This window comes from Raphanus sativus, chromosome 9 (genome assembly GCF_000801105.2).
Source record: "Raphanus sativus cultivar WK10039 chromosome 9, ASM80110v3, whole genome shotgun sequence".
NCBI classification, from domain to species: domain Eukaryota; kingdom Viridiplantae; phylum Streptophyta; class Magnoliopsida; order Brassicales; family Brassicaceae; genus Raphanus; species Raphanus sativus.
Window position 1 is genome coordinate 4565562 of NC_079519.1, and position 23644 is coordinate 4589205.

A 23644-nucleotide genomic window follows, 5' to 3' on the forward strand; every position below is an offset into this window, starting at 1 on the left:
AGCAGCATAATATTGTTTCTTAAACGAAACTTCTATCTTTTTTTGTCAACATATTTCAATTAAGACCAAGGGTATAGTTTGGTTTAGGTACAAGTTGGTTTAGTGCAAACCACATGCAACAATAAAAGATAAGATTGAAAAAAAAGTGGAGTCCACGTGTTGCAAAACTATGGCTTGCAGAGGACTCTAGAAGTCTCCACCTCGTTCAAACTCTCCGTTTCGATGAGATCATATTACAGTGCTTTTCCGGCGATAAAATTTACAGATATTCTCTTTCTGTGAAGCTCCAAAGATTCTTTTTACCAAGCATGTACCGAATTAATCTCCCCACCTTTGATAACCGAAAGAAATTGAAAGGTAGAAGCTTTCTCCGGTAGTTTAATCCTCCGTCGATTGGTGAACAAATACTCTCCGGAAACCTCATCAAAACGCGACGAAAAGCTCCGAATCAACATACGCTACCCCCATCAACAACATCATCTCGATCCTTCCCTCAAGAAGAACCTATGCTTCAAAGTTGATCTTTATGATGAAGCAAGGATTTACACACGCTTGAGAGATGGAACAAGCGGCCTGAAAGAAAGGATGTCTTCGATCTTTTGGGCATATGCTTTAAAATCTAGCAAAGAGATTAATGGAGTAACAAAAGAGGAAAAAAACGAAAGAATCCGTTTTTACGAAAATTATAGTCCAGCCGAAAGAGACACCGACACTAAGCCGGAGATAACAAAAGAAAAAAAAAACAGAATTGGCGACCGAGGGCAATATTACCGCAAGTCCAATACAAGAGAGAGAAGTTCGAATAAATCCTAGATTAATCATTGTTCATTCTAACCTACTATCACCGGTCGTAATATCTCATCAATAGAAGGACAATTTTGTCATTTCGACTGTACTGGATCATTTTAAACCCCGCCATTTTTGTCTCATAGGTATTCTCTTAATTTGTTACTTCTTTTGGGATTTTGACCCAATTCACTCCATAAAAAATTCCATTTTTCAAAACAAAAGAGATTAAAAAAAAAAACATAACCATTTTTAAAAGCAAGTAAACAACTCCTTAAAGAAAACTTGCAGCTTTCGTTCATGGAATCATATGCTCATCGGAGAAAAGAAAAAGAATTGTAGGGTTTTCTTCGATCTGAAAACTTTGTTGCAGATATTTTAGCTAAGTAGATTCTTCAAGCTCATCTTCTATTATACTAGACTATTTCTGAGTGGGTTTGTTTAGGCCCATTCTATCATTTTCATTTTAATGAAGCATTTCAGTGATAAAAAAAAAAAAGAGTTCAATGTATAAAAGCAAATCCTTAAAATAGCATTCTCTAAGATCATTTTTATCGGTTTAGAAACTCTGTTTCTCGGACATTTTACATTAATTTCTTTTATATAGTTTGCTTAATGATTTTTTAGTTGATATATAAAGTTGCCCAATCATAAAGTGCCAAGGATATACAAAGTTTATCACATATTCTTAGAGCAACTATAGTGGAGTGGAGAGCTTTTATAGAGGTTCCGAAGGAATAAAATAAAGAAATAAATTAAAACAAATGAGAGAGAATTAGATTAGATGTCTTTGCTGAAAAGTTTAGGAAATCCACAAGACTTTCAGAAGCCACATGTAATTCCATAATAATTTAAGAAAAAATTGGCAAAATGGGCAAATCGCAAGTTTGTAATTTGACAGTTGGGCGACCTCAAGTTTAAATTAGCTAATTGGGCAATTTTTTGCATTTACCCATGTAAACTTATGTTTAAATATCCTTTGGGACATTTGTCAGATTCATTATTTACATCTTTGCCATTTTAATTAAAATATATCTAAAATAAAATTTGTCACATCATCTCTCTCATTCTTTTTCTCTCTCATTCTTTTTCTCTCTCCTTCTTTTTCACACACCAACCATCATCTACAAAATCATCTCTCTCTCCTTCTTTTCCTCTTATCTTCTTTTTCTTTCTCATTTTTTTCTGCACCACCACCTTTACAGTTAAATTAACTGAAGAAGAAGAAAGTGTTTTCTTTAACTGAAGAATAAGAAACCATTACGCCCCTATGCACTCCAAGCCCCTGTTTATGAAATTTATATGCAACTCCTAATGACACCTAAATACAATATTTATACACTAAAAATGATTAAAATGAATGCTTAATATCATACAAAATACTATATATCATTTATTAATTATTAAAAGTATAAATACTAAAAATGTTTATTAAAATTTAAAAATTGATTTCTTAAAAGTAATCTAATGGGAAAAATTATCTAGGTTAGATTTTGATTTTATTGAAATTTATTGTAATTGTATTACATATTACATTCTCTTAATTGTTTGGTTTAAAAAAAAAATCTTTCATTATATTTCATTATCTTTTAATTGTTTAAATTACATTTCATTATCTTTTAAATAATTTAGTTTTTAAAAAATCTTTGAATAATACAAGATAATATAAAATGTCTATTTTCTATTAAAACATCTTATATCCATCTAAAATTCTAGTTTTCATGGCTGTGATTTTATTGAAAAAAACTAAACAATTAATAGAAAATGTCTTTTTCTATTGAAAAATTATCTAGATTTTATTTCGATTTTATTGATTTTTTTAACTGTAATATATATTTCATAATAAAAATGTGATATATTTTTTTTTTAAGAAATCTTTCATTATATTTCATTTTAGATGTCTTTAATGTCAATTATTTATTGTTTAATCTTTATTTGTTTAGTTTTTTTAATTGTTTAGATTTTTATTATAAAAAAATATTTAATTGTTTAGTTTTTTTATTATAAGATGTATTTCACTTATTTATTTCAACATTTCATTTCTAAACAATCTTAAATTTTATATGAAAAATTATGTTGTCTAAATGAATGTGCTTCACATATATGAAAACACAATCAAACTAATATGTTAATTTATTTTATTGAATTTAATGAAAATATTTTGGTATATCAGCTTTCACAAATGAAATGTTGTTATAAATTATTTGATTGTTTTTACCACCTTTTAGTTAATTAGATCATTTATAATGAGATTGACAAAATTTTAGATTATAATACCAATATGTTATTAGCAAATATTTAAATTTTATATAGAGTAAAATGTGAGTTCTAAATAATTAACGTATAATTGTTTTGGAGAGCACTGTGCTCTCGTTGTATTCGTAGATGTATTTAAATTTTATACTTAATATGTATTTAAACTCTTCAATGCCATAAGGGATATAAACAAAAGGTATTCATAGATGTTATGTATTCGTACACCGATGTATTTGTATACCTTAAATATATGTATACTTATGTATTCGTACACCTTAAGTATTTGATGGGTTATGTTGGTATTCGTACATTTTATGTATTTGTACACCTTATGTATACTTATGTATATGTACACCTTATGTATTTGTACATCTTAAGTATTAGATGGGTTATGTTGATATTCGTACACCTTATGTATTTGTACTCCTTCTGTATACCTTAGGTATTCGTACACTTTAGGTATTTGTACACCTAAGGTATTCGTACACCTTATGTATACTTATGTATACGTACGCCTTATATATTTGTACACCTTAGATATTCGTACATCTTATATATACGTATACTTATTTCTTGAGTTATAGTGAATTAGATTGTATTAAACGTTAGGCATAGGGTTCCGGATTTACCTAAGGGTTCCAGATTGTTTCGGATTATGGATTTACCCAATGGTTCTGGATTTACCCAAGGGTTCCGGGTTTAGGATTCAAGGTTTAGAGTTTAGGATTTTAGGTTTAGTGTTTTGTTGATGATTTTTAATATTTAAGATAAATGTAGACAAATTTGTTCTTCCTACCATTTTGACAAAAAATAAAAGATCCATGTAGGTTTCCAAGTTTATTAAATTTACCCAGATTTATGAAAATTACCCATAAATTTATATAATTTTATGAATAATTTATCATTTATTTGGGTAAATTTCATAAATATGAAAGTTTCTTTTATGGGTCAAATGTATAATTTATCGGATTCCGGATTTACCCAAGGGTTCCGGATTTACCCAAGGGTTCCGGGTTTAGGATTCATGGTTTAGAGTTTAGGATTTTAGGTTTAGTGTTTTGTTGATGATTTTAAATATTTAAGATAAGAAGTTTATGCGAGAGAATTTGGTCAAACTCAGGTTGAGTCTTAACTTCTTAAGACATAAAAATCACTAGATACTTGACATGGACGCACCAAATTATCCTATATTTTTTTGGACTTATTCTTGGGTTCACCCTTAGAGTGAACCTTAAGGTTCACCAACCAATATAAATCACTCATTTCTCAATTGATATCTTTTTAAAAAGTAAACAAATATTGTCGAGTTATATTACATTTTTAAAATAAAAATATTAAAAATAAAAATAATAATATATGCAAAAAAAGATTTTTTAAAAGATTTTAATTTCGTCAACAAAATACTAAACCCTAAACTCTAAATCCTAAACCATTGGATTAATACTAAACCCTAAATTAAAAACATTAAACCATAATAGTATTTTTAAGATTTAATGTTTTAGTGTTTAGTGTTTTTGATTTAGAATTTAGGATTATCCAAGTGTTTATGATTTATCCAAGGGTTTAAGGTTTAGAATTTATGGTTTAGGGTTTAGAGTTTAAAATTATCCAAGGGTTTAGGGTATACCCAAGAGTTTAGGGTTTAGGATTTAGGGTTTAGGGTTTAGTGTTTTTTGACTATATTAAAAATAGTTTTCAAAAAATTATTTTTTGTAACGACTATTATTTTTATTTGTTTTTATTTTATTTATTTTAAAAACATAATATAACTTGACAATATTTTCTTTCTTTTCTTAAAAAATATTAATTATGAAAAACTTGATTCCTATTGGTTGGGTGAACCTAAATGTTCACTCTAGGGGTGAACCTAAGAATAACTCTATTTTTTGGGGTGAAATAGCACTATAGCGGATATCTTTTTCAATAGACTATAAGCACGGCTCTACCTATGACTAATCAAGAACTTGGGATGATTGGAAATCTGCAGGTTGTACTCAATATGGGATTGATTATATTGGTTCTAGCAAGTAGATATGATCCTTGAAAATTAAAGCTATTAGATCACTTCATCGTGAAAGGTGTAGGGTTTGTCATTTTATTAACAAATTTGTCATTTCATTAACAATTTTTGTCATTTTATAAACATAAAAATTATAACGAATGCACTTTACTGTCAGATCCCAATTTTTCATTTTATTTTTGGGAAAAAAATGTAGCATTTCGTGAGTTTTTCTATTTTTAGCAAAAACAAAAAGTGTGAGATCAATTTTGACCAAAAAAATGTAAGATTCACGTAGGTTTCCAAATTTATTAAATTTACCCAAATATATTAAAATTAAATGTAGACAAATTTGTTTTCCTGCCATTTTGGCAAAAATGAAGGATCTATGAAGGTTTCCAAGTTTATTAAATTTACTCAGATTTATGATAATTATCCATAAATTTACATAATTTTATGAATTATCATTTATTTGGGTAGATTTCATAAATATGAAAGTTTCTTTTATGAGTCAAAATGTATAATTTATTGGGTAACTTTCATAAATTTTAGAGTTTACATCGATTTTATATTAATTCATATAGATTTATGTTGACTTTATATATGAAAAAACATGTATTATATTAAAAGTAGTTGCTCATATATGATTTTTAAATATTAAATATGATCCACAAGTTTAATGAATAAAGAATGTTTATGGGGTCCACAAAATTTAGTTGTTAAAAGTTAGTGGGAAAAATAAATTATTTTTTATATGCAAAGTAGATTTTGGGTCCCACGAAATTACTTTTCCAACTTGTCAAGTTTACTAGGCAAAAATGTTAAAAATGTCATAAATTTATTCTCTCTTTACTAGGTTGTCCAATAACCTAATAAAAATTTGGGTTTGCCCAATTTTCTAATTCAAACTTAAAAGTTGTTCAATTCCCTAATTCACCCATAATTTAACTCTTTTTAGGAAAACATTAATTTAAAGGTTTAGCAATCTTATTGATAGAGTTTTAAAAAGAAGTTCTTAACCATTGAATATTATTATTTTATTGTATATTTGCAAAATAAATAAATTTTAATTAAAAATGGAAAACATAACTTGTAAAAGAATAACATGTAATCAAAATGAGTTATGCAGAGGTTCCTACGTAACCTAAACCTCATTTGAAATACAAGTTCATTCTCTTTCTCTATTTTTTATATTATTATTTTCTTAGATATTAATGAATACTCTTACCATTGTACATGATCTAAAGTTGATTTAAGACCATGATTAATCCGGGTTTTTAGGGTGAAGTTTTTATCTTCGGCTAAGAACCGTTTTTTAGCTTTTAACTAAAAAAAAGTTAACAACCGTCTCTTAACTAAGAGATATAAAAACCGATTCTTAGCCCAAAAATATAAAAAAAAATGTCAAAACATGAGAGAATCCCAATTTAAGAACCCGGGTTAATCATGCTCTAAGACTCTATTCGGTTCTCAACCTCTTTCTTCTTTTCTCTTTTTCATTCTTTGACTTTGATTGCACAATATTAAAGGAAGTTATAGTAATTTGGAGTAAAAATAAAAAGGAAAAATATATATTTTTTGTATTTTTCTTTACTCATTGGTTTTTTAGAGTGAAACAAAAGTTGGAAATAACTAATGAAGTTACCTTAGAAAGTAAAAGAGTGAAAAAACTATTTTTACCATTTTCATCCTGATTTAGTGTATTTAGAGCATCTTCAAAAGAAACTTTATAATTTCAAATATGAAATTTTTTTATTCTCAAATCAAAATTTCAAATTTGAACTTTGAAGTTTCACTTATCAAAATTTACAATTATGATTTTTAAGTATTTTTTGTTTATCATTTTAATCTTCAATTTTTCATATTTCATAATTATTTCAGATTTATTTTTATAAATTGAAGTTTTACAGTAAAATTAAACTATAAAAAATTTGAAAAAGTTTATATCATTTTAAATCTAAAATTAGACAACAAGAATGTTACAAGGTAAACTTAATAAAAAAAATTAAAAGTTAATTACATGAAGATAAAAATTATTACACACATTTAAATATTACAACAACACTAATGATCTGAGCAAATTTGTTCTAAAACTCTAAAATCTCTAAAATATTGTTCAAAAAAAAATGTGCAATCGCAGATGGAGCATTATAGAAATAATTTTAGGGAATAATGTTGTAGTGTAAGATTTTATTGATTAGTTTTGTTGTATTATGATTTATATATGTTAGTTATTTATAAAAGTTTCATGGGTCCTTTTAGTAATGAGTGTAAGGAGGTCATACTGTTTACCTGTGTATCTAAGCCTGCCATGGATACGGTGGTAAGTTTGAAAACTATGGACAATATAATAAGATTAGAACTCTTTTCGTTGGAAGGTTATTTTTTTCAGTCCTTTGATGTTTTGTTAACTGCAATGATCGTTTATATCATGTATACGACCCTAGAAAAGAGTCAATTTACATCATAATTATGATCCAAACTATAACAATAATCATCCATTTTAGCTTAGACATGAAATTGTAGAACGCGAACATGTATCTTGATGCGGCATGTGTCAGGGTTTTAGTTTCTACGTTCTCTCTTTTTCGTTCGTTTTTAATAATATAAATTCGCTGACAGAGACAATTTTATTTTTATTTATGGAAGTTTCAGGTACATGCATGTAGGTATTATCTCAACCCATTATTTTGGCCATGGACAAGTCTCCACTCCAGGCTTCACATTGCATGATTTTTGGATTGTTGGCTAGCTAGTAGAATGGAAACATCCTCAGACCAAACTTTTCAACACGAGAAGTAGAAGTAGGAGCTTTAGTAGCATCATTAACCTTTTTGAATATGACGAGTAAGGTGTTTGCCGTATCATTGGTGAGAACTAGTTGTGGTGCACCTTTCCAAGGCCCTGGGATGTATCCGATGGTTCCGGTAAGGGTGGTCAACTTGTAAACGTTTGCTCCTATTACGTCCTCAGCTCTCTCAATTCTAAACCAGCTGTTGTTTCCAAGCTGTTCACCACCGATGAGAATAGCCGGCTCATCGGAAGCTGATGAGGATTCATCCACTTCCCATAAACCGGAAAACTCTTTGCAAGGCAAATCTTTAGACGTGAACTCGATGATTACAGTTTCCATTATGGAAATGGGTGTTTTCATCAAAGGGTATGGATATATGAAGCGTACCGGTTGGCCCGGTTGGCCTTTTTGGAGGTCTTGGTTGATGCCAAGGGGACAAAAGGGAACTTGTTTAACAACGGCTGGGACAAGACCACCTCCGTTATTCTTGGTATTGACCGGTTGGATGTAGTATTCGTCATACGTTTGAACATAATTTCCGGCAGCGTCCCTCACGTATTCTTTTCCCTGGGTGCACACAGCTGCAGCCAGCATGAGAGTGATAAGAAAGGAGACCAATGGGAATGATGGCATCATTGTGATTGATTTTTCTTTGTTTAAAGTTTGAGATTTTTGGTTTCTTTTGAGTGACTTGAGTTGTAGAGAGTAAACACATTGCACCGGTATTTATAGGAAATTATGAGGTTAAATTTAAAACAGCGTGGGGTAGTAAAAAGAAAATGTGAAACCGTAAAAATTACCAGGTTTTACAAGTTCAAAGGTTTTCCCCCACGTCATCTCTAATCCTTAGTTTCTAAAATCTACTACAGTGAGGTTTGTATATAAGGGTTTATACTCTATGGTAATCAATTCAAACTTCGATTTTCAGCACGAGGAAAATGCAAGATAATCCATGATAACTAACTTAAAAGGATGATTAAGTGATAATTCACGGGAGCATGATAAGATTTCAAACAGAAAGCGAGGGATGACTACACCAACCAATTAGTAGATAGTATATAATTCTCTAAATCTCTGTTACTTTCTCCCGACAACCACAATTCCAAGCAGAGAGGCCTAGAAATCATATATTAATTCTTTTCCACCATTTGGTAGATTGAAGAAAAGCATTCTGTACACCTTTAATTTATCTTGAACCAGAACACGACGAGTAACAGAGAAGAAGGCAGAGTAAAAATATGGTTCAGCCAATCATACATGAGAAGAATATAGGATGATAGGAAGATGCAGAATTTTTTTTGTATTCTTTGTATGTGCTGCTGTTAAGTTAATTAGGGGAAAATGACATATTTTAAGGCTAACAATTTCGATGGTGTCAAATCAGATTTAAAACAACTATTTCATGCCAAACACGACTCAAACTTGATTAACACTCAAATTTCTTATCTAAACTTGTTTACGTAACTCAAAAGACTATTTTGATTAAATCGTTAGTCAACCATTAAACTAGGCAGAACGATGTCGAAAAATAAAACAAATGTTACAGGTAAAGGATTCAAACCCAAGCATAGACACACACTTCACCAAACATACTAACCACTCGCTCACTTGCATTTCGGTAAATATTGATAATAACATTTATATTATATACATATAACAACGAAGTGAATCATCTTCTTCCTCGAGACATCAGCGCTAAACGCAACGAATGTGGAAACTTCCTTCAGCACTCTTATGACAGAGATGAGATCTTCAACACTATTAACAAGATTAGTTGGAGTAGAAGAGACAAGAACCAAGTTCGACGAGCATCGCTTGAGGTAAGGATCTGGCGTTGCAACTTGGTTCCTGTCTCTTCTACTCCAACTAATCATGGGCTCGCCTTTCTACACGGAGAACTTCTCCGTCGAGATCTTTCAATATGTGATGTCAAAGGCGAGCCGAAGCTTTCGCGGAGGACTTTTCATAGGGTCGGATTCTTGCAGCAGCTTTGCATGGCGGTTTTGTAAGCTGCATGTTGATTGGAGCCTCTGCTCCTCTGTCCTTCATAGTTTCGAAAAGAAGTTAACTGTCGTTGTCTCTACATGTTCCTTGACCTGAAGCTAGAATCTTTTGACTATGTTGCTCGTGTAAAGGGACCAGAGTCGAGTGCCAAAAACCTCTGCCGGCTTTGCTTTGTGCTTTATCTGTCGGCTTCTCCTACTTGGTTTAGGATTTTCAGAGAGCCGCCTGTTACTTAATGGTTTTGTACGGATCCTAGAATTATTCACTGGCTAATGTTTGTCGCTCTTGTTGGAGGTTCTGGTGATGAGATTAAGCTTCGAACAACTGAAATTAATTTGTTTCTTTTAGTTTCTTTGTTGCCAAGCTTTAAGTATAAACTTAGGGATTGGGCTAATTAAGCCTTCTTGTTTGCGAAGTTCTTTTAACTTTTTGGAGGCTTTGTATTATCTTTGATTTAGATAACTAAATTAGATGCGTTAGGATTTGTTTCTGCAAAGACCGATTGTATCGCTCAAATGATTTAAGTCATATCGGTACTTCTTGAGAGAGAATGGCCAGCCACAACCTGGCCAACACTCCAGGATAATTGAAAACCCACCCAGGAACGATTAGATTTAGATCCTCCGAAACCAACCACTTTCCACGAAAAATCCACATATGTTGAAGCAAAGAAGAGGTGAAGAAACCGAAAATCAACATGAAAATAGGCTGGAGAAAAAGAGGAGGAGAAGGGTCGCTACCTTCGGCCAGAAGGTGCTAACAACCGGAAACAAATATCAAAGAGAGAGGAACATGGAGAAAGAGAGAGAGAGGAAAGCTACCATAGTTTTCATAAAATTCAATAAAATTTGATTGGAACTCTTGATTATCGACTATATATCACGTACCGTGTGTTGTGCGGATGAGTGAAAGGGAAAATAAAAATATATAAGAGGGTTGGAGTTGAATTTAACTTTGATTGGCTATAGATTTAACCACAAATGGATATTTGGTATAATATGTCACTATAGAATTTAGAACCAGATCATTGGTATGTAAGGTAAAGTTATGTCTCATAAAGCGCTCAAAAGCACAAATTTACTTGACTTGTTATTAAACTAAACAAAGTTCACATACACACACATGCGTGCGGGTATTATCTCAACCCATTATTTTTAGCCATGGACGAGTCTCAGGCTTTTTTTACATTTCATGATCTTGACACTAGTAGAATGGGAACATCCTCAGACCTAGCTTCTCAACACGTGAAGAAGAAGTAGTAGCCTTAGTAGCATCATCATCAACCTTCACGAACTTGACGAGTAAGGTCTTAGCCTCATCATTGGTGACAAGTAGCTGTGGTGCACTCAACCAAGCCCCTGGGGTAGTTCCAACGGTTCCATATGAGGTGGTCAACTTGTAAGTGTGTGCTCCTGCATCTTTTTCTATCTTAAACAAGCTGTTTGGAGCCGTCCGTTCACCACCGATGATAACGGCAGGCTCCTTGGCAGCGGATGAGGAAACATCGACTGCCCATAACTTGGAAAGCTCGTTGCATACAGGCCATATGTCGGAATGGAACTGGATGTTTATAGTGGTAGATGTGACAATGTAGTCTGTGCCGACAAAAGGTGGATAATATCCGAAGATAACTGGGAGGCCCGGTTGGTAGGGAAGAAGTGTTTGGGTGATGCCAAGTGGACAAAACGGAAGTATGTTAATGGCGGCTGGAACAAGACCACCACCGTTGCTCTTAACCGGCTGGATGAAGTATTTGGCACCGATCTTAACTGGATTCCCGTTGGAGTCCTTCACCACTTCTTTGCCGTGGGTGCAGACAGCTGCAGCCAAAAGGAGAGTGATGAGGAAAGGGGTCACTGAAGGTTTCTTCATTTTGATTGCTTTGTTTGGGTGTGTTTTAGGGTTTTGAGTGAGTTGTGTTGTGTTGAGCAAACACACTGTACCGGTATTTATAGGAAGTTTATGCGGTTAATTTTAAAACCGCGTGGTGTGACAGTAAAAAGTCATCTGTGGTAAATAAAACCTAAAGGTACCCTATCAGCTTTAAATATGTTTTGGCTCTTTCCCCATTTCACATTATAATCATTCCCGTGACATGGGTTGGTTTCTAGTGTGGTGAGGGTTGAGTCTACGGTAACTGATCGGAACTTCGATTTTTAGCACGAGGAAAATGCACAGTGGTGCTTAGTAACTAACATAGAATATAAAGACGAACGAAAACACAACAAATAACTCATGGGAAGAAGACAAGATTTCAAAGCAGAGAGATAATGGATGAGTGATACAACGTACAATTCATTGTCAACATCTTTGTTTCTGGCCACAATCGTTTATTAAAAATTTACTAGCTAAAACAAGAAGGACTTCTTTCAAAAACAACCTACAAATTCAATTCAACCCCAAAACCAACCTCTTTTTTTTTGTCATTACTATTCACCATGAAAAGTTCCAAACTATCCTTATGTTTTTAAATTATTTACAAAATTGCCATTATTATTTAATTATTTAATAATTTCGAAAATCATAAAAAACCTATTACACCCTAAACATTTCTTCTTATTTACAATAATGCCATTATCATCAATTTTTCAACCACCATTAACAACCATTTTTGAGCTCATTAAACCTCAAGAATTCAATATACAACCACTTTGTTGTGATTCTAAGCAAAAAAACTCTCATTTCCTCTCATTTCCTCTCATTTCCTCTCCATTTCAATCTAAAAATCTCCCATAACTTTCATTTTCATAACTATAATTTCATATTTTCGAGTTTACACTGTTGTGAGTAGGCAAAGTTGGATCCTTTTACTCATATTTGGAGCTTGGACGGTGGAAAAGGGTGGAAACAAGCTTTACATCGGAAAAAGGTTACTGTTTTCATGGTTTTCATCATTTTTTCAGATCTGTGTCGCGACAGTAGACTGTTTTGTACGTCTACGGGAAGGAGTAGACTTACATTGCGGTCTACAAGTCAACGCACAGGTTAGTTTTGCAATTGACCAAAATGCTAAAAAACACATAAAATAGACTTTGTTGGAAGTCTACGACTTTTCCTTTGATAACAAAAAAAAATAGTATGTAAACTTACAAAGAAGTCTACGTAAAGAGGTTAGTTTTTGCATTTGACCGAACTTTTGACTTTTCAAAGTAGACTTCCGAAACAGTCTACGAAATGTAGACTGCTAGTAAAGTCTACAGAAGGTCAGTTTTGCATTTGACCCAAACTTTGACTATGTTGATTAAGTTAGTTTTGTATTTGACTAAAATTTTTAAAAGTTGACCAGGATGGAAAAAAGTTGTAGATTTCTTATTCCGTCTACCGAACTCTGAAAAAAAAAAGTAGACTGCCTCTGAAGTCTACTATTTTATTTTGGTCAAATGCAAAAGTAACCCATCGGATTATCGCGTAGACTTCAGATACCGTCTACAAAGATGTAGACGTTTGTGTCAGTCTATGTTTAGAAAGTCAACTTGGTCAATTGCAAAAACTAACCTGTTCAGAAAAATAAAATAAATGTAGACGGTTCTTGAAGTCTACTTTTCGTCTGTAGACTGTTGTTGAAGTCTACTTTTCAAAGTCAAATTTGGGATGAGTTCTGGTCAATCGCAAAAACTAACATTTTCAAAATGTAGACTGAAAACAAAGTCTACTTGTGTAAAATCACAACATTTTTTTTAAATAAAGATAGTAACCCGTGAATTTTGCAATTGCAAAAACTAACCCAAACTTGTCGACCTATATAATAGTCTACATTTCTGTTGACAGAAACGAAAGTCTACTGTTGAAAATATATAAAAAGTGAATTTGTGTATTATTCATAATGTATTTTCAAGATTTTTTTGTTTCAAATTGTGTATTAGTTAATACTAATTGTTCTTAACTATTTTTAAAAGATAATATTTTATAATTAGGAAACTATCGAATTTTTTGTTTGAGTATGTAGTTTGGTAACATGTGTAGACGTCTCTGGAAGTCTACATTTATAATTTTATCAAACATAAAATTATTGTTCGCTAATTTTGTAAATGTATTATTTTTGCAGGTAATGGTTAATTTGCCTGTTGTGTATGGAGAATGGGTGGTGAAAGGCTCTTTGTGGGAGTTTGTGGTTGATAAATGGAAAAAAGGGAGAATGTTCTTTGTGCATGATGGTTGTACATATGGTGAACTTCTTGAAATGGCACAAGAAGATTATGATCTGAACAAGAAAACCGAGAAGGTGGAGCTGACATATTCCTTACCAGACGTACTTTTAGAGCAAATGGGTCCAGATACTCCTCCTATGCATGTCACGAGTGATAGACAAGTACGGAACTTGATCGAGTTATGTAAGACCCACATTGTACGCCTTTGTGTATCAAGCCAGTGTCAAGTAGAAGCTGGAGGTGACGACGATGCTCAAGAAACTGCTGATGTTGCTGTTGATGCTGATGTGTCTGATAGTGGTGATGAAGGGTTTGATAAAGATTGGAATGAGGCTGATGATGCTCAAGAAACTGATGATGATGCTCAAGAAACTGCTGATGTTTCTGTTGATGCTGATGATGCGGTTGATGCTGTTGATGCTGTAAACTACAGTGATTATGGGAAATTGAAAGATGAGGATTCTGATGATCAAGGGTTTTATGATGGACAACAAGCGGAGTATGCTGGTACTGGAGGAAGATTGATGTCTTTTAATGAAGATATATATGTCGGTCAGAGTTTTGCTAGTAAGGCTGAGCTCGTTGCAAAGCTGAAGTTGGTTGCTGTGAAAGGTAAATTTACGTTCACAGCTTACAAGACAACGAAAACTTTGTACGTGGCTAAGTGTCGTGTTGAAGGATGTGGTTGGAAGCTCAGAGCGAGTGTGAAGCATGGACCAAAGACATTTTGGGTGACAAAATATTTGAAAACTCATACATGTTCAGTGGGGGATCGGATGGCTCAACGGAAACAGTATACTCCGAAATATGTTGCTAGACTGTTTATTGAGTCTATTGGGATTATAGATGGGATTACACCGAAGCATATCGAAGATTCGATGCGGAACATGTTTGGTCTGAACCTGGGTTACACCACTTCTTACCGAGCTTTGCTATGTGCCCAAGAGATGGTGAGAGGAACAGCAGAAGATGGATATGAGAATCTGCCTTCTTATTTGCGTCAGATCGAGCAATCGAATCCGGGAACTGTCACATGTCTTGAGAAAGATGATAAGAACCGATTTAAATATCTATTCCTATCTTTTGGAGCTTCGATAGCTGGTTGCAACTATCTTAGGAGGGTTCTTGTGGTAGATGGCACTCATCTAAGTGGAAAGTATGAAGGAGTTATGCTAGTTGCTGCTGCCCAAGACGGTAACTTTCAGATTTTTCCATTGGCTTTTGCGATTGTGGATGCGGAAAATGATGATTCGTGGGAATGGTTTTTTACCCAATTGCGGAGATGTGTTTCAGATCAGTATGCTTTGGTGATAGTTTCTGACAGACACAAATCCATTAAGAAGGCGTGTGAGAAGGTTTTCCCTTGGGCAAAGAGAGGAATTTGTTATTATCATCTACAACAGAACATAGTCCAAAAGTTCAAGGGAAAGCACATGTTGTACTTGGTCAAAGGCGCTGCTTATGCACATACGCTCTTCGATTTTAATCGCTACATGGATGAGATACGGAGTATAAACCCAGACCTTGCAACTTATTTGGAGGATGCTGACGTCTCTTTATGGTCACGAGTGCACTTTCAAGGTGACAGATACAACATAAAGACTAGCAACATCGCAGAATCTATTAACTCTGCACTTAAGCCAGCCAGAGGATTCCCCATCTCATTCCTTCTTGAATTTATACGGGAGAAGCTTGGAAGGTGGTTTTTTAAAAGGAGAGAAGATGCTTTAAGTCTCACATCACAACATAGTCGTGGGGTTGAAAAAATATTGGCTATTCGGGAAGAGTATGCAGATATGATGAAAGTGGAACGGATTGATGGTTGGCGATTTGTTGTGAGAGGAGGACACCGAGATTGTATTGTTGACTTGGAACTTCGAAGGTGCCAATGTGGTGTGTTCGATATTGAGAAGATACCTTGTTCACATGCCATTGCAGCTGCAAAAGATGTAAACATTCATGTCTCTACTCTTGTATGCCAATCCTATTCAAAGGAGTATCTTTATGCAGCATACGCAGCAAATATTTATCCCAAAAGTGAGGATTTGGAAGCTCTCAAGAGTGAGGATTTGGAAGCTCCCGAAAGTGAGGACTTGGAAGCGCCCAAAAGTGAGGATCTGGAAGCTTCTGAAAGTGAGGACACATCACCTACTGATGAAGATTTGGAAGCTCTCAGTAAGGACAAAGAAGGTAAGGACAAAGAAGCTTCGAACAAGCATAAATGCCTTCCTCCTGCTGTCAAGCGTGGTCCGGGTAGGCAAAAGAAATCGAGGTGGCAAACTTGGCTTGAAATTTCTAGGATGAGGGGAAACAAACCACGTAAGCAGCACAAGGACTATAGTTGCTCCCAGTGCAAGAAACCGGGCCACACCCGTCCTAATTGTCCAGGATGAAAGGTCTTATGTATTGAACTTATGTTGGATTTGGCTTATGTATTGAACTTATGTTGAACTTATGACTAGTATTGTTGCTTTGGATGTTGTCTTATGTATTGAACTTATGTTGGATTTGTGGATTTTTAGTCAATATTGAACTTATGAGTTGTATTGTTGCTTTGGATGTTGTCTTATGTGATGAATGTTGAGTTTGTAGGTCTTTAGACAGGTTTATTACATGTCTGCTTTCGGCCGAGCAGACTTTTTAGTTAGTCTACTATGAATGAAGACTACTATGTAAGTCTATATTTTTCGTTGAATTTGTCAAAAACAAGAGTACTGATGTAATGAAAAAAAAAAGAATAATACTGATAATCTCTGATACAAAAGAAGCTGCCTCATTGTCTAGCAGCAGACTTAAGTATTAGTCTTCTTTAAAAGAAGACTTTCACAGAAGTCTGCTGCATGCAAAATACATAGTCTGTTACAACTACAAGTCTGGTACAAAAACCTACTACATCAGTCTGCTACTCACAGCACAATACAATAGTCTGGTAAAAAAAAATCTACTAGATATATCCGTTGAGGAAAGTCACCCAAAAAACTTCAAACTTTCCTCCAATTCTACCCCAAAAGTGAACTGCAAACCTTACTCATAAACAAGTGCAGTTTTGTACTCTCTAGTTTCTGTGCCGTTTATGTTGGTCTCGTCAAATATCTCTGCCGCTAGCTTCGCCCTCATTTGTTTCACATTCTTATCACAGAAGTCATGAAACGGGAATGCCAAGCCAAGTGCATGACATTCTATGTACTTCAAACAGTACACTCCACAATCACCACTTTGTACATTCTGTGGTGTCTCGGTTGCTGGGACCCTCTCATGTGTGAAATCAACCGTGTACAACTCCCTGTCCTCACCGCGAGATAGCATATGCAGCATGTACGGCAGCATGTGCGCAATAGGCTTCACAGCCTCGGCAATTTCCTTATCGTCGGTGTGACCAACAAAACTGTCCCAAATCACTATGTGTCTCCTCGGGATTGATATCCAACAAGCTACCCAATGATCCTCGTTGATAAACAATGGCACATATATATCATCAATCTCTAGCACCCATGTTTTGTCTGATCTGCAATAAGCTGGGTGCTCGCCAGTGTAGTAGTATAAGGCCCCGGACGGGAGCAGTTTACCTGAGCCGTCGGGATTGGCAGGAGAGTTCAAAAACTCTTTGTACTTTGCTGACCAAATTTGAGTGAACGCAGTATCCAGCAGGCAAATTCTGTCCGACCTAAACCATTCTGGGTGCTTCGTGTACCGGAGTCTTAAGAGATTAATCCCAGCATCCATGTGCTGCATTTACAAAATTAGACTTCCATCAGAAACAAGTCTACATCAGAGAGAAGTCTACATCAGAGAGAAGTCTACATACCGTGTCAATCAGCCATTTTTGAGGAGTTAGTAGTATGTAGTACCAGTGACATGAAGAACCCTTCACCTTCTTTCGCCAGTTGCTGTCAATAATCAAAAAACCATCAAACACTACCAGTTCCTATATATAGCAGTTATGTGATTGAATGACTTACGGGTCGAGTTGCACCCAATCAATAAGAACAGAGAGCTTTTTGGGGTCAACAGGACCAAATGGGTAATATCCATGTCCTCGCTTTGGCTTGTTAGGTATGATGGACTTGGCCGTGCTATCTCCTTGAAAGGGGGATTGCTGAGAAGCAGCAAGCCTACGAATTCTGTCACTCTTAGCACGTGCCAAGATGCGAGCAGCTTTTAACTTGACGACCTGTTTCAGATTTCTCACCGAATCATAATCAATGCTTGATTGTTCTTTCTCTATTATAACAACACTCTCATCTATGCCTCCATTCTCACTCTGCATTTTTTTCAATTGAAAGAACATATTAATAACATAATTTAGAAAGTGAAACCAACAAAATGAATTCATTACACACGCAAAAGGTTCAAACATTCATATGCACACGAAGTCTGCTGCATGCAGAAAAACCAAACAAGCCAACATGAAATGAAAACAAGCTGAAACGAGAAGGAGAAAAGGTCAAACATTCCAAGTGAAAACAAGCAAAAAAACGTTCAAACATTCCAAAATAAACAAGTTACTTCTTTTTCCCTGTTTTACGGCCTCTTTTCTTTTGGGGAGTTGATTTGTTACTAACCACAGTGGCTTTGTCAGTGGCTTGCTTAGCTTGGCCTCTCTTTGGTCTGTTTAGTTGAGGAGAGGCTTCCACAGCTTTAGATCCTTTCTTAGCTTGCGCTTTTCTCGGTCTGCCTCTTTTGGGAGTGGCTTGCTCGGGAATGGCTTCCTTGGGAGTGGCTTGCTCGGGAATGGCTTCCTTGGGAGTGGCTTCATCGGCTTCAGAACTGCTTTCCTCATCGTTCCTTTCTTCCTCATCTTTGCCACCTTCTTCATCATCTCTGCCACCTTCTTCATCATCACTGCCACCATTTTCCTCATCTTTGCCACCATCTTCCTCATCTTTGTTTTCCTCAGTTTTTTTATCCTCATAATTCTCTCCACCCACAATCTTCTCCATATCTTCTACCTTTTTTGCAAGGCTCTCAATCATGCGGCCCTGTGTGGTCAACAAACTCTCACATCTCCCCAATCCTTCAACCATACTAGAAGCCATGGCAGTGAGCCAAACTTTTATCTCTGCATTCAAGGTATCCTGGCCAGGGGACACACGAGCCTTCTTGCGTGGTGATTCTTCCTCAGACTCGGTGGGAGCAGAGCACAGTGACCTCTTGCTTGTCTTCACCTTTTTGTACTCAACCTTCACACTTGTCCACAGTTTGGTTCCAGTGTCAGGCCAGTGAGCTTGGTTCCATGACCATCCACTGGAAAAAATAGCCTCGATAATGTTATCAGCCTTTTTATCTTCCACTTCATCATCCCAGAGAGGAAACATTTCAGAATAATCCTTCACAGTACATGTGTTAATGGTAGTCTGCAAAAAAAAATACACATTAAAGGTTAGTATGTAACCATTTTAAACACAAAATAATACATCAAATAATACATACATATATTTAAGCATACCTGTTTCTGTAACTTTTCCTTGCCATGTTTCCGGCCTTTGCCACCTAAGAAGGCAAGCAGAGGTGGAGTCGGGGTGCCTGCCAAAGGATCTGCTTCCACAGGATCTCCGTAACCAGCTGCGAATTCAGGGAGAGCGTGGTAGATCCAGACTTGAAGAACCTCAACAAAGCCATCAAGGTAGTATGACGTCTTTGTAAGGTCAGCCTTCTTCACTGAATCCATCAAGCCTTTAAATGCTACTCTTCCCCACGGATAATCTTCAAAAACCTCAAGATCCATCACTAACCTAGCCAGGGCAGCCCGTGTGGGTGTCGTGGTTCTTTGTGCCTCAATGAAGCCAGCGTAGATGGCTAGATAACCTAAGCGCTTTCGATCATCTGTAGACCATGTTTCGCACCTAGCACACGCTGTAGTTAAATCATCAATGCTTGGCCCACGCTCGAAATTCACTCCCAGCAGCTCCCAAAATGCCTTCATTTCATCAGTTACCTCAACCAAAGGATGCTCAAGATTCTTCACATACTCACAGTTCAGACCAGTGATCTCTCCAAATTCATTCAGAGAAAACCTAACTGGTTTAACACCTATAAGACTCCACAACTCATACTTCTTCTTGCAGTCAAGCTGAAATGTGAGCATATAGTGTACCAGCCTAGACGCCCATGAAAACTCCAATTCGTAGAACTTTAAAAACACTCCCAGTTTCGACTCTTTGAGCTCCTCCCATTCTTTTTCATTGAGTGCTTCACGAAGAGCAGAGAAGAGCCTTGTGTTACTACTGTAGTAGCCAATGCTTTTAGCCGGCACTGGCTCCTGCCCTACAGTAAATTGCCTTGGTGGGAAATCAAGCTGTTCCATTTTAAATCCTGCAGGAAAAACAACAACAAAATTATCAAATAATTCTGCAAATCAAACAAACAAATAAGTATGCAGGACAAAGAAGTCTACACGAGTCAAAAGAAGTCTACACGAGTCAAAAGAAGTCTACACGAGTCAAAAGAAGTCTACACGAGTCAAAAGAAGTCTACACGAGTCAAAAGAAGTCTACACGAGTCAAAAGAAGTCTACACTAACTAGAAACAGAGATGAATCACCTTTCGTTCGCCGGAGATATGAAACGCCACTAACGTGAGAAGAAGTCACCGTCTAAAATCTAAAACAAAAAGAAGTAAAGGTGGTTACTTTATACCAAGAATCGCCCACAGACACTAAATGGAAGATATTTAACTTACCAGAGAGAAGATATGGGACTGACGAAGTGGATGGTGACTAGTTTGGGGGCGGAGATATGAAACAGCGAGAGTAGAAGCCGTGCGACTGATTGGAGGCAGAGACACCGTTCGTTCGCCAACAAGAGTAGAGAATCGCCGCCTGAGATATTCAACGAAACGAGGTAAAGGTGGTTACTTTATAGCCTTAAACCTGGACAGACACTAAACCAGAGAGTAAAAGAGATTTACTTACCGGAGAGAAACGGCTGCCTGGTTAGGGTTCGCCGGAAATCTCCCAGGAGCAGACGGAGCAGCCGATGACGAGGTTGAGAGAAGATACAGACCGACGGAACAGACGGTGAGGAGGTTGAGCGCCGGAAACGGCGTGGTTAGGGTTCGCGAAGCGGCGTGGTTAGGGTTCGCCGGAAATCTCCCCGGAAATCGCCTTCATCGATGGCGGCAGGATTAGGGTTTTCTTAATAGAAAAAAGCTTAGGAAATCGTATTTATATGCTGGGTAACTTTTCTGGTTAGGTTAAAAATGTTTGGTTTGAAGTAGATTTGGTTAAAATTAAAATTGGTTGACTCCGGTTTGGCTAAAATCGTAGAGAGTAGACTTCTTTGTTTGTCTACCTTTTTGTCAGTCTACAATATTTTAATTTCCTATTTTATTTTGTTGTTTTAGTAAATTTATATATGAAATACTAAATTTTTTTCTTTATTTATTAATAGTTATAATGTGTGATTTTACTTTTTTATTCATAAACTCAATTTATAGAAGAAAAAATGACTTTTTGTACACTTATTACAGTAGACTGAATTGTAAGTCTACAAAACCCTAAACCACAAAACCCAAACCCTAAACCACGAAACTCAAACCCTATATGTTAGTTTGATAGGAAATTATTGTATCAAAAATCAAATTTACAAAATCTAAACTACTCAGTAATAATATGTTAATTAAACAAAAAAAACAATCAAAATCTAACTCTAAAGATCTAACCTCTAAAGATATAACATGTTATGTTATGTAACCTTTGTTACTAAACCACAAACATTGTCTCACATGGTTACCAAATCAACATATATTTTTTTTAGCTGTTCACTTATATACAAATTTAGTTTATAAACTTCATATTAACATTTACATTGATGATTAATTAATAATTTCATAAAAAATAATTTTATATATTTTTAAATGTAATTAACTAGATTAAATTACATTGTAGACTACAAATTAAGTCGACAATGTAGACCGTGTATGACATCTACGGATATGTAGACTATGTTTGTTATGTGTAGACTTACGAAGGACAGAACAGTAAAATGACTTTATGTTTTTTTGTTTGGTCACAAGGGCTAAATAGTAGTTTTAACACTCCTTTAAGTTGGGTTTGCAATTGATTGAATATGGGGTCTACTTTTAGGGTTGCAATCAACTTTTGGGTTGGTTTTAGCAATTCTCCCAAACAAGAATCACAAAACGATTCTTTACATTTTTTTACAAGCAAACAAATAAGTGAGTGACGACAGAAATTTCACAATCAAGATTTATTAACCAGAGAACGATATGAATCCAAAGACAAGGAAGAGTAAAAACATTAATGTCTCCATGAATATTAATTACTGAAGAAGAGAGGAAGATGCAGAAACATTATGCATCAGTGGACCATATCCTCATTTGTCTGGAAATTAAAACCCTCACACATACGGCATCAAGGTCTGCAAGACACATGTCCCTTACTCTGATCCTTAGTTGCTCCAGTGAGAATCACGTATGCACTTGAGATTTTTTTCTTCTGTAAAATGGACGTCTCTTTTCAATGTTTTAATCATATCACAAGATTAGCATTTCTTGGCTTCGCCGATTAGCTTTTCCTAAGGTTTTTTCCTACATAAATATATATACTATGGCTGTACTTAACAACACAACAGAATAATACCATACACAATCTCGCTTTTTCCAAATCATTTCGAATTTTGACCCAGGTGACGAGTATCGATCATAAACTCTACTCTGTTGTCGGGTTCAACCTTCTCCATCGACTTCCTTGGAAGATGCGTCGAGATTATGAATTGAGGATTTACTTTACATTGGGTTGATTTCCGATGTGTAAATTAATAAGCTTCATGGAGATTCATTCTCTCTTTAGCACATCGATTTTATTTCCGGTTTCGTTGAAGTTTAGCTTACAAGCTCGAGCAATCGCACCACATACCTACCACAAATTTGTTACGCCCAGTTTGTTTTTATTTATTGTTGGCTAAATTGTGTTTACCTAAATAAGTTTCAAAAAAAAAAAATTACTAATGAATTTTCATTTAAACTGTTTTAAAAAAAAATTGTGTACACAATTCTGAAAGTTAAATACAGTAGTGAGAAAGGGAGAGAGAATAATAAAAAAATAGCATACATAAACTGAATAATATATTCCTTTTTGAAAAGTGTCATTTTAACAATTTTTTTGTTACATAAAATGTCATTTTAGAATTATAATATAATTTATACTTAGTTTTGAAATTAATTGCAAACTATATTAAGCTTATAAATAATTTTTTATTTTTCTCAAACAATATATGTTAAATATATGTGACTAAGAAACATAAATATATGACAATTATTTTCTCAATCTGTATAAAAAATATCAAAATATTAATGTCTGCACATCTTTTTACAAAGAATGTTAGCAAATATTTAATGTCTTTTTCTAGTGAAACTTGGCATTGTTGAAATGTCATCTAGTACATAGCTACAATACGTTTTAAATAAAACTGAGAAAACTTCGATTGGAACCCTGGAGTTAATCAACCATGCAATGGTGGCTACTCGCATACGAGTTATAGATCGGTAAATAACTTGTCCGAAGCTATTCCATTGAAGGCCATATTCAAAATTTGAGGGTCTAAACCCATGTGAAAAATGTCAAAAGAATTTGGGAGAGCAAAGCCAATGTTTCACTGTGTTTGGCCCAAATCTGACCCCGACTCCACTACACTTCAC

The 23644-nt window shown here is 34.9% G+C and overlaps 5 protein-coding genes across 5 annotated transcripts; 1 reads left to right on the forward strand and 4 right to left on the reverse strand.

Annotated features, from left to right (window-relative positions):
- Positions 1-7662: 7662 nt before the first annotated feature.
- Positions 7663-8540, reverse strand: LOC130499450 (kunitz trypsin inhibitor 2-like). The gene has a single exon (XM_056993532.1). The coding sequence runs from the start codon at positions 8469-8471 to the stop codon at positions 7794-7796; it is 678 nt and encodes a 225-aa protein (XP_056849512.1). The 5' UTR covers positions 8472-8540; the 3' UTR covers positions 7663-7793.
- A 2367-nt stretch (positions 8541-10907) lies between these two features.
- Positions 10908-11773, reverse strand: LOC130499510 (kunitz trypsin inhibitor 2-like). Its single transcript, XM_056993643.1, has one exon. The coding sequence runs from the start codon at positions 11709-11711 to the stop codon at positions 11043-11045; it is 669 nt and encodes a 222-aa protein (XP_056849623.1). The 5' UTR covers positions 11712-11773; the 3' UTR covers positions 10908-11042.
- Positions 11774-12244: 471 nt separating this feature from the next.
- Positions 12245-16456, forward strand: LOC130499562 (uncharacterized). The gene is made up of 2 exons (XM_056993736.1): positions 12245-12708; positions 13885-16456. The coding sequence occupies exon 2, from the start codon at positions 13888-13890 to the stop codon at positions 16378-16380; it is 2493 nt and encodes an 830-aa protein (XP_056849716.1). The 5' UTR covers positions 12245-12708; positions 13885-13887; the 3' UTR covers positions 16381-16456.
- Positions 16457-16744: 288 nt separating this feature from the next.
- Positions 16745-18439, reverse strand: LOC130499461 (uncharacterized). Its single transcript, XM_056993547.1, has 4 exons — positions 18357-18439; positions 17947-17998; positions 17793-17874; positions 16745-17713 (listed from the first exon to the last, which is right to left on the reverse strand). Exon 4 carries the CDS (start codon positions 17708-17710, stop codon positions 17012-17014), a length of 699 nt encoding a protein of 232 aa, XP_056849527.1. The 5' UTR covers positions 17711-17713; positions 17793-17874; positions 17947-17998; positions 18357-18439; the 3' UTR covers positions 16745-17011.
- Positions 18357-22089, reverse strand: LOC108832730 (uncharacterized). Its single transcript, XM_056993546.1, has 5 exons — positions 20898-22089; positions 20666-20804; positions 20528-20586; positions 19434-20299; positions 18357-19341 (listed from the first exon to the last, which is right to left on the reverse strand). The coding sequence occupies exons 4-5, from the start codon at positions 20289-20291 to the stop codon at positions 18490-18492; spliced, it is 1710 nt and encodes a 569-aa protein (XP_056849526.1). The 5' UTR covers positions 20292-20299; positions 20528-20586; positions 20666-20804; positions 20898-22089; the 3' UTR covers positions 18357-18489.
- Between the last annotated feature and the right edge of the window lie 1555 nt (positions 22090-23644).